At 40.0% G+C, this 11215-nt stretch overlaps 1 protein-coding gene and 1 non-coding gene across 2 annotated transcripts; one reads left to right on the forward strand and one right to left on the reverse strand.

The window, feature by feature from the left end:
- The first annotated feature begins 1693 nt into the window (after positions 1-1693).
- On the forward strand, positions 1694-1766 carry TRNAR-ACG (transfer RNA arginine (anticodon ACG)). Its single transcript has one exon. It is a non-coding gene; the product is annotated as a tRNA-Arg (tRNA).
- Positions 1767-3922: 2156 nt separating this feature from the next.
- On the reverse strand, positions 3923-11047 carry LOC143890260 (GDSL esterase/lipase At4g10955-like). The gene is made up of 2 exons (XM_077394867.1): positions 10632-11047; positions 3923-5333 (listed from the first exon to the last, which is right to left on the reverse strand). Exons 1-2 carry the CDS (start codon positions 10745-10747, stop codon positions 4340-4342), a joined length of 1110 nt encoding a protein of 369 aa, XP_077250982.1. The 5' UTR covers positions 10748-11047; the 3' UTR covers positions 3923-4339.
- Positions 11048-11215: the final 168 nt, after the last annotated feature.

Here is an 11215-nt window from a genome sequence, read left to right on the forward strand (position 1 = left end):
ACTTCCCTTTAATTGCAATTTCCAAAATCATTTGAGTATAGTTTTTGTGTTTTTATTTCAAATATGTGTCTTCACCCAATGCGAACCCAACCTGGCCCAATTTTGGAAAGTGGGTTAGATGGGTTGAGTTAGGGCGAGATCTAGAGACAGGCTGGGTTAGGGTTGACCTGAGGCTCAGATTGGGTCGGGTTATGGTTGAGGTAATGCTACCTTAGGTTGGGCTAGGGTTGGCCTTAACCCCGACTCAACTCGGACCCAGCTGCATCCCTGAAATTTACCTTTATAAATATACATAAATAATCGAAAATAAGAAGCGTACTATTGCACATTGGCACCTTCCATTCAAATATTTTTGGTCTCTTATTCGTATGATTCAACTGCGGATGAGATAAGCTACTTGGAAATTGAATGAAATACATCCAAAGAAAACTCAAAAGTCTAAATGGCGACTGCATTTATCATCCAGGGAATTTCGTGGAAAGGCATTTCACGGCTGACTTTTTCATGAGAGAACAGCCGCCTTAAGTGAATAAGACGCAGAAAAGTGAGCCTCTGTCCGTGAAATTTCCTAGGAAAACTTGGGTGGATTAGAGGTTATTTGAAACCTTATAAATGTAAACTTTCCTTAACTATTAAATATTTTATAAGGTAAATTTCTTCACACCTATTAAATACCTTATCAATGTAAATTTTTGTAGCTATTAAATATAGCAATTACATTGAAGGAAGCAATATATTATTGTATGTTATATTATAATGTGATTTCAGATATTTGTAAACAATTAAAATCCTTCCATCTGACCAACTGTCCTGATCATGAAGCACACATGCTACGTTTGCATTAGAACATGGGCATTTTCGTTCATCAAGATATTGTCTTGCTACTTGATCTCTTCATTTTCTTAAACCCGTCCCGGTCCGTTTCATACATCAGTGTGACTAGAGAGAAGTTTTATTTGGGTAGTTAGAGGCATGGTTTAAAATTTCAACCGAAATCCGAAATTTCGGTAATTTCTGTAATTTTGGTCCGAAATTTCGGTTTAAAGACATTATTTATTAAAATAAAAAGTGTTACAAAATTTCGGCTGAAATTTTGAAATTTGGGTCCGGAATTAGGAACCAAATTACCAAATTTCGGTTTTTGGTGGGGTCCGAAACGGTTACGGAAACCGAAATTTTAAACCTTGGTTAGAGGTAGGCCCTATTTGTTTTGGATTTTGAGAATTGATTTTGAGTCCAAAACTGATCCTTTGATTCAAAATTACGTTGAGATAGTTAATTTGACTAGAAACATAATTTGTATGGTTGAGATAGTCCGATCGCAGCAAGTTTTCAGTTGGATCATTATAAACATGTGAATATGACTTTCATAGGCGATCAGAAAATCATCTCCATAGGGTGATCTGTACCCTCCAATCTGTAGGGATTTCTATAATGTGCTGTTTCTCTACAGGTAGAAGGGTTAGGATAATCGTCGAAGATCACTTTCAAGCCATGGCCTATCCAAGTTTGGCCCAACAAATGAATGGTTTGGATCACCGTCTAATCATCTCCATGGATGGAAAAACATAGGTTCTGCTTTTAATTGGATCGCTGCTCATTGTCTCGCGTTTCTTCTCTGATGAAAGACCCATAAGAAGCACAGAATATTTTAAATATTATATATAATTAGTCAGAACCATTGTTCAAAAATGACTCTGTGGCCCAATGGATAAGGCGCTGGTCTACGAAACCAGAGATTCTGGGTTCGATCCCCAGCAGAGTCGTTCGGTCGCTTTATTTTTTTTAAATTTTTTGGTAGGTAAATGGGGTTAGGCAAGAACCCAACCAGATATCATATAAAACACAAAAGGATTACAATAAGAGAGCTACAAAACAGCCAGAACGAAGGGAACACACTCAGCTTCTAATCTAGGGGAAGATCTTGAAAACATCAATATCTAATATATATTTTTCCAGAGAAATCTTCAATGCAATGCAGATGGACAAAAGATCCTTTGGAAGGCTTTGCTTGGGGATGTCTTTTCCTTTGATCGGGCAGTCAAGCTTGGAGAGGAAATCATCACCTCAATTCGCTTCTCTCCATGTATGGGATATGATCCAGTTCTGAAAAGATCCTACTTCAGATTTTATCTGGTGCAGTGTGTGTTTTTTCTTCCAAATGCAGGGAATGAGGCCTCTAATGGTGTTAACTGCAGGGTGGGAATCAGACTCAATCCAAAGATTTGTTATGTTTTTTTCCCTTGCCAGCTTAATACCATAGAATATTGCATCGATTTCTAGATCTTGGATTGTAGCAGCAGCAGTGTTAATGGAGAAGGCAGTTAAGGGCTCTTCAGAGTTATCTCTCAGTAACCCTCCAATAGCAGCAAGGTCTCCTACCAAAGCAGCATCAGAATTTAGTTTACATCAGCCTGTTTCTAGAGGGGACCAATGACAGTATTTTGGACCAATGACATTCACAAAAAGAGAGACCTGAAGGTTCTGACAGAGGGAATAGGCTCTGGAGGAAGGGAGGTCGTTTAGACCCAGATGAATGCACCTTGATCTGATAATAAGGAGAATTTCATTGAAGACTGATTTCTTGTGCTGGAATTTTTGTTCATGAATTCTACTGTTTCGTTCTGTCCAAATGTGATAGATGGAGGCATTGAAAGCAATCCGGAGACCAGTTGCTGATTGGGTTTTTCCCCTGGTGGTTTGCCTGATCCATTCTTCTTCCAATTGTAAAGAATGAAGGGGTTCCCCTGGAGGTCGCCTTATTTTTCCCCGCTTCTGGGACTTTTTTTCCCGCTATTATATACAATTAGTAATGAGCCCATTGTTCAAAAATGACCCTGTGGCCCAATGGATAAGGCCCTGGTCTAGGGAACCAGGAGATTCTTGGTTCGATACGCAGCAAAAAGTCGAACGGTTTGGATCAATTCTATGAAGTGGGGCCACTGTACTTTCTGAAAACTATTGCAATTAATACCTTATTATATCATAAGCTATGTTGTTAAATAACAAACTCGAAATTCCTGCCCTTACTAATTCAGATTCTTTGCAGATCAACCAGAATAACCACATTTCTGAGGTATATTAAAGCTATAAGAAACTCCCAACAAATAATTTGAAAAACAATAGAGTACATGGTAGCTACATCCTTTTCATACATAATAATAATATGAGGAGGAAGAAGAAGAAACCAATACCCTTTTGAAATCTTAAACCCACAATTCAGAACAAAACCCTGCATCAATGTAAATCGAATTCGATTTCCTCTAACCGACTGAACACAATGCCTACAATGGAATATGGGCTACAAATGTCGCATATGAATAATTAACATGGAAGCAGTGCATAGAAACCATGTAAGTTGATTCAACCGAACAGCCCTAATAAGATAAATTATTGAGAAGGCAAATTTGTTTACAGAAAGGTATTCTAGACTGAAGGGCGCCCTTGTAGAAATGGGGTGAAAGGTACCGCCCCTTGCAGCCAATGGGGGCGCCCTTCAGTTTAGAATACCTCTGTTTACAGATATAAGAATTGCTTAAAGAAAATTAAGTCAATAGGGGTTAAATTGCAGATGTGGGGCCTGTTATAATTGACAGAGTGCATAGTACGCACAGTGGCATTCTGGCATGTGGTATCACTGGCCAACTCAATGATCAATTCAGTTAAAATACAAGTCATACCATGCTCTAAGATTTTGCATGGAAACTAACAGTAGAATGTGGTAACATGCAGAAAATGGGGTTCTCCCAATTTGGGAATTATCATTCGCCAACATTCGTAAAGTGTTCTATGCCAGATCAGTACAAAATGAGATAGGTAAACTCAACAAAGAACGAACCACAAGAAGATATGAACACCAAAGTAATCTCTAAAAACCTAGGAAAAAAAGAAGTCTTGCAATAACCACAAATTAGCTCAGGGAGAATACAAAAAAAAACTTTAACTGAACAGCATGCTCTTAGGACCAAATGCTGAGAAAAGTTTGGGAGGTACAATTCAAGTACTACATATAGTTTAAAAGGATGAAGTTGATCACTTTACAAGATAAAATCAATAAAAGAAGGGAACTCAAAGTAATTAAAGGGACAGGCAGATGAAGAAATAGTAAGTCAAACTCAAGAAGAGCTAAATAGCAAACACTACATACATAACCATATCAAAACATAGTAAGAAACTGGAAATGCCTTGAACTCAATTCTCAAAATGAGTACTGACATTGCAGAAAGTGGTTACCCGCCTTTGATACAGTTGATGGCATAAGGAATCTAAACTCAAGAGTTGCACAGCAAACAATGGGAGAAACAAAGTGAAAATGCAAAACCCATGAAAGCTGTTATTATTAAGGCTTTCCCTGAGTTGGTGGTGGGAGGTCGTACAAGGACCTAAGCTGCCTATTTATGAGCTTGCTATTGTGGACAGCCAGTTGAAGTTCCATGTCATCAGACCACCACTGCTCCAACCCATGAGCCTCAAGGAACTTCTGTGGACCCTTAGACGTCACAAAAAGCTTTGTGGACACATTTCCATGAGTGACAACCTTGACCTTTGCAGAAGGATCACCAGTGCTTCCATGGCTCTCAGAATTCTCCACCGGATTAGTGTAGTAGCAACATACGTAGTCACTGCTATTCACATATAGATGTGGGCCCCACTTCTCAATATCCGAACACACCTTTCCGACACTCCCAGCCGTCTCCTCAGTATTGGGAAGAATCCCAGCGCTCCTCGCAGGAAATATCGATTTGATTCTACTATAAACAATCACAGCTTTCTCTCCAATGCTTCTCAAACTCATAGCCAGAGAAAAAGAAGGTGGGTTGAACAGATGAGATTCTACAAACACCCCTTGTTTTGCCAATGCTTTACCCACTTGGAGAGCAAAGCCAGCTCCTAAAGAATGACCAGCAATGCATACATTGGAGCTTCCAAAGTTTTCAACCGCCGATTTTAGTGCCTCCAAAGCTACCTTAAATCTAACAGACCCCTTCAAGCTTTCCCATGCCAAAAAACGAAAATCATCCTCAAAATCCCTCCTAATAGTTTGGCTATTAAGTAAAGTCCCCCGGAGTGCTAGAACAGCCTTTGGAGCACAGCTTGGTCGGATTATTATGAAATCAGAAAGTGCAGCAGAACGGTCCCACTCTATAAGTGCTCCAAAAATAGAGCCATCTCTTTCATCAATGAGTGTTTTGGCCAACCTGTACTTGAAAGGCTTCCACCATTTCGGAGCAAGGCCATTTTCTTCTGTTTTATTCTCTTGTCTGTCAAGTTCAAGCAAGTATGCTGCCTGTATGAAGCATGCAATTACCATTCTTTTGTAGTTATCATCCTTCCTGTCATACATTCGTTCAGAAGAAAACTGAGATCATTAGCAGCTAGTTTATAGATAGATTTTCTGAAGGGGCAATTGTAACATGATTTATTAGCCTATCACAAACAATTCTTGCTGAAGGTGCACCTCATAAAATTCAAATTTCAATGTTTCATCACGAGGAAAATTAAACTGAAGGGCAGCCATGTAAAAACCCAGCCACAAGGGTGCCCCATTGGACCCATGTCACTCAACCACATTTACAATTCCTTTAATTTTGCATTCTTCAATGCTGTTATAATGTGGTTGGGTGACGTGGATCCAATGGGGCGCCCTTGCGACTGGGTTTATGCAAGGCCACTCTTCAGTTAGCATACCACTTTCGTCATATAGTATGATAGATATCAAAGAGAAACCTCGGTCAGAAGTTTCATGAATATTATCTGGAAGAGGAATTTAGACCAACTAATCAATAGACAATCAAGACACAACCTGTTCTATATGCAATTACTGGAACTACACGAGATAGATATCGAAGAGGAACCTTGTATTTCAGCTTGTTTTGAGATCTGCCAATAGTGAGGGTGGTCGGTTGGCTTGGTTGGGTACCAATAGAGCAGCCTTGAAACTCTTTCACTTCCTTCAGCCTTGATTGTGCCGGGCTGTATGATCTTTTGTATTTTTCCGTCTTCTTGGTTTTGGTTTTGTTATGACCATCTCGGTCCCAGGGCGTTTGGTACTTTCTTTTGAATGCATAGTTACCATTTAAAAAAAAAAGTAGTGAGCTACTAGTGGGGTATGGAGGTGCCAATGACATAAAACCAATGGGGACCATTGATAGAAACAAGTTATATGCTAGTGACAAGTGAGGCCTGCATGGAGGGCCTAATGGCTACAAAAATGGACCCCATGTGTATATTAATAATGATCTACTAGTGGGGCTAAGATGGAGGGTCTAATGGTAAAAACACTAAGAGGGGGCGGGGGCACAGATATTATAATAAGTTACATACCAATTACCAAAAACTAATGGACCCAACATGTGCGGATGTTGCCCAATAGTTGTTTCCACGCGGAAAGGAAAGCCGCATCCGATGAGGTTTTAAGACAGAAAACTATATGGCAAAAATTGGTGTTTTTCTTTTGGTAGGACATGTCTCTTTCCACCTTGGAAAGTGTTTCCTTACGCAACCAAACAAAGGAAAGTGGTGAAAATTTAGAAAAGGTTTTCCTCTCCATTAGTTTCCAACTTTTCATGCCAAGCAGATAGTCCCTTATGGTAAAACTATCAAAAGTGAATGTGAAAACACAGTCAACATCATAAGTAAATTGAGCAATCAATAGCAAATTTTTCTTAGTAGCTAGAACTCGCAATACATTGTATAACAAAATCGACGAGAAAGGTGCAGTAACATGCACAGTACCAGTGTGAGTGATAGGTAGCAACATGTCGTTACCAACTAATATCTGGTCAGAACCTTGATACTCTGGGCTCGTAGTTGGCACTTTGTGCAGCATTGCCCTCTCTGATTTTGTATTTGGGACATCTTGTCCCCATGCCATCATCTTAATAAAATTTATTGTTACCTTTCAAAAAAAGGAAAAAAAATAACCTTGATACTCTGAGTGGGAAAACAAGCTTTGGGGCTTGGTGGTCATGTTATTAGTGGCACATGTATCGAGGTACCACTGCTCATCATCAGTATTGAAGTTCATGGCCGCAAAAGATTGAGGGAGATCCTTAAGTTGATATGGCTGATTAAACATATTGGAGCGGTGGAGTGCAGAATGTCCGTGGCCAGAACATATCTGGGAAGTGGGCGGAGGTGGACGATTCTTGTTGGATGGGGACAGAAGGCCACTGATTGAGATTGGGTCAGGACTGCTTGTTGCGCATGAGCAATGAGTTGTTCATGATGTAAAAAGTGGAATGTATTTCCGAAAAAGGAGATCGGAGTGATTCTCATCGTCACAGTAGTTTCAAAGGATGAAATTTGGATTTGAGAACATTAGTAGCAAAGAGGACAAGATTCATAGGAAAAGCATTGAGAGAGGGAGGGGGAAGATAAAAAAACAGAAGATTTCATGGAAGCAAAGGTGGCTATGGATGGAACAGAAGGGTAGCAAGATGAGAAGGGAGAGGGATCGACTAAAAGAACAAAAAACCTTGTTCGTTCTTTGCAAGTTGTGACCATGTAAATAAACAATATGGGCAAGGTTTGAAGGGACTCTTCTCCCTTTAAGGAGACCGTGCGCAAGAACCAGATTGCTTTTGTCTAGCTTTATTCCAAGAATGCTGGGAGGTGGTGAAAGGAGACTTACTGGCTTTTTTCGAGACTTTTTATGATAATTTGGAGTATAATACAAGTATGGGTGCCACTTCCATAGCATTGATCCCCAAATACAATGGTGCCGATTGGATATCGGGTTTCAGACTGATCAACTTGGTAGGTTATGCTTATAAAGTGCTGGTTAAGGTTCTAGTGAATGGGATAAAAAATGTGTTACCCTCAATTATATTTCGTAACCAGTCGACTTTTATGAAAGGAAGACAGATCCTTGACGGAGTGTTGATAGCGAATGAGATAGTAGAGTATTTATTTATGTTTCAACAGAGAGGTATAATTTGCAACCTAGACATGGAAAAGGCCTACAACCAAGTGGGTTGGAGTTATTTAGTTTTCCTACTGGGGCAAATGGGCTTTGGATGCAGATGGCGAGAATGGATCTACAAATGTGTTTCTTCGGCGTGATTCTCTATCCTGATAAATGGATCCCATAAAGGTTTCTTCAAATCTGAGAGGCGTCTAAGACAGGGAGATCAGCTCTCCTCTTTCTTGTTCACGATAGCAGCCGTATGTTTCAGTAGAATGATGTGGAAGGCCAGGAGTACTTTAATTATGGTGGCTTTAGCCAACATCCCGATCCATCACTTGTCTCTCTTTTGGTGTCCAATAGGAGTTAACAACCCCATAGAACAACTTCAAAGAAATTTTCTCCAGGGAGATTCTAAAGAGAAGAAGAGATTCCACATTGTGAGGTGGGATGATGTGCGCAATTTGCAGGTGGTCTTGGCTTCCAAAATCTTAGAACAATGAATAAAGCATTACTTGGAAAGTGGCTTTGGAGATTTGCATACAAGAGGAACCGGTTGTGGACACCAGTAATTAAGCACAAGTACAGGTATCGTCCAAGGGATTGGAGTTCCGATGACAGATATAGGCAGAGTGGGGTGACGGTGTGGAGAGACATCTGAAAGTAGACATCTAATTTTTCTAGAAGGATCAGATACCGTGTGTATAAGGGAGATAGAGTCAATTTTTTGGAAGGAAAGCTGGTTCAAAGAGAAACCTTTGATGGGCTTGCTTCCCAATTTTATGTTGTGGCAGCAGATAAATTTAGCTTCAGTTAGAGACTCCTTTGATCGAGTCAGGGAGGAGGTGAACTGGAAAGTTTGATTCAGGCGGAATTTCTTAGACAGGGAGTTAGACAGGGTGGCTTTGCTCCTAGAATGGTTGGAGGTCACATATATTACGAGGGACGGCAATGACAAAAGGGTCTTGATCTAGAACTCCATCGGAGTGTTTAATGTGAAATCCTTGTACCATTATCTCCTTCCAACTGCGTTGCCAGCTAAGGTGAGAACAATGTGGGGCTTCCTGGCTCCGCCTAAAGCGTGTAACTTTGGTTGGATGGATGTGATGGATAAGATTATGATCGTTGACTCTCCCCACAATAGAAAGATGTTGATCGTGGACCATTGCATCCTTTGTTTAGAGGCGAGGGAAACTGTTGATTGCCTCTCTATCCATTGCAGAATTACTAGGGAGGATTGACATTGCATTCTTTGCTGGTTAGGTATGGTTTTGGGCCTTCTGTGCCTGGCTCATCTAACTGCTTGAAAGTTGGATATCCATCGCTTGGCCTTAAAAAAGGAAGGATTCTGTGGACACTGGTTCTGCTGGCAACAATGTGGGTAATTTGGAAAGAGGAGAGCAACTGAATCTTCAAAGTGTATTTGACCTGCATATGTGTGCAAGCTCTGTCATGTTTTAGAGATGCTTCCATTTATGCTTTGCTCCATTTTTGGATGGATGTGTGTGAGCTTGGAGAGGATTAATATCCATACTCCTACGTAGACCCCATCGAACCCCAAGGAGTTGAAGCTCAACTTTGATGAATTGAGTATAGGCAAGTTGAGCCCTTCAAAAATTGGAGGGATCCTTAGAAATGAGCATGGTCAAACAAAGTGAGTGTTTTCTGGCCCAATCGGAGTTAAGGACTACAATGAAGCAGAGGTGGACTATTTCACAGAGCATTAAGCTCACAAAAGGTGGAGATATAGATCGTTTGATAGTGGAAGAAGACTCAAAAAAATGTGATTAGAGGTTGGATCATGGGAGTAGAGATAATTAGAAATTTGATAATGCTATTGAAGAAATTTGGGATCAATTGAGAGGACACGAGACTTATTTTCAGCATGTCAGTAGATCGGCTAGCTGCGATGCAGATCAGCTAGCTCGAGCAGGAGTTGAGAGAGTCCACTTGGAGTTGTTTGATTTTCTTCCTCCTTGGCCTCTCTTACTTTTAGTTACTTGTTGTCATGCTGGTGTTTCCTCTGCTTTTGTATTTGAACATCTCGGTCTTGGGGTTTCCTCGCTCTTAATAAAATTTCTTCACCATTCCAAAAAAAAAAATCGTGGGCGCAAACCAATATTTATTGACTTGAGCATCTCCTAGAGATTGCAACAGGCATAATTACATGTAAAGAATAGACACTGGTTTGAAATAGAATCTTTGAGAGGTTGCTAAAGAAGAGATTACCAAGAGTCCAAGAGAAGAAAGACTTGCTAATATTCGCTTGGGAAATCACGTAACATACAATACTATTGAAGTAAAAGAGCAATAAACAAAAAGAGATACAAGTATTGATAAACCAAAGGAAATCAATAGAGGAAATTAGCGTTCCTAAACATTCAATCCCAGTTAAACAGGACAAGAATCCTTGCTAGGATACTAGTGTTTTTAATCTATTCTCCTCTTGTGAGCTCATTTCTATTTCCACCAAATGCTGAAAACAGTTAATCCAAAAGTTCGAAATCCCAAAAGACTGTTAAAAGTCAAGTCACTAAATCGTAGCTTATACCCTGAAGCTCTGTATGACCCTACATAATCTATACCACTAACTTAGAGTTTTATACGACTAGAATTCATTAAGCTTGGAAACCCAGTAATTTCAGATGACCCTTTAAACACCCTCAAAACCCCCAAAAACCCAATTTCAGAATGCACTCTAAAGAAGCGAGAAGATGGGTATTACCAGCTAGAATTGATTATATCCTTCCAATTTGGTAAAGAAAGGTTTCGAGGTCCTGAGACATGGAAATCATAGGGATGACCCTCTGCTGATGTCTCTTGCGAAGGCCGTGTTGCCATCAGACCTATGCTTCCTTTCCCTTTCTCAATTCTTCTTCTTTGCAACTTTTTACAACATAATTAAGAAGATGAAAGCTGAGAGAGAGAGAACAACGGTCCGAATTACAAATGAAAGAAGGGTCGCTCGTGAAGAAGAGAATGAGAATTTGCTTTTGCTTGGGAACTTTTCAGGATTCGATTAGATGCTGTTTTGTAGTGGAAATGTCTAGAAAGTTTTAAATTCCGGCTTCATATTTCGATCAGAAAGGCTCTGGTTTGTTCCTTCTTCTTCACAAAGCAAATTTTGTTTGGATGCCAAAAAAACGTATGGACAGGAACAAACACAATCATACAAATTTACCAGAAAACCCGTTACTGCCCTTAATCCTGCCAACGTCCAAGCTTATTCTTAATTAACAATATCAAGGGCATTTTGGCGACTAGATAAAAGCATTTCCACCTACCAAAAAACGAAGACATTTGGGTATT

The sequence above is a fragment of the Tasmannia lanceolata genome, unplaced genomic scaffold, assembly GCF_043159265.1.
Source record: "Tasmannia lanceolata isolate RefF3 unplaced genomic scaffold, GAP_Taslan_0.1 ptg000013l, whole genome shotgun sequence".
In the NCBI taxonomy this organism is placed as follows: Eukaryota; Viridiplantae; Streptophyta; class Magnoliopsida; order Canellales; family Winteraceae; genus Tasmannia; species Tasmannia lanceolata.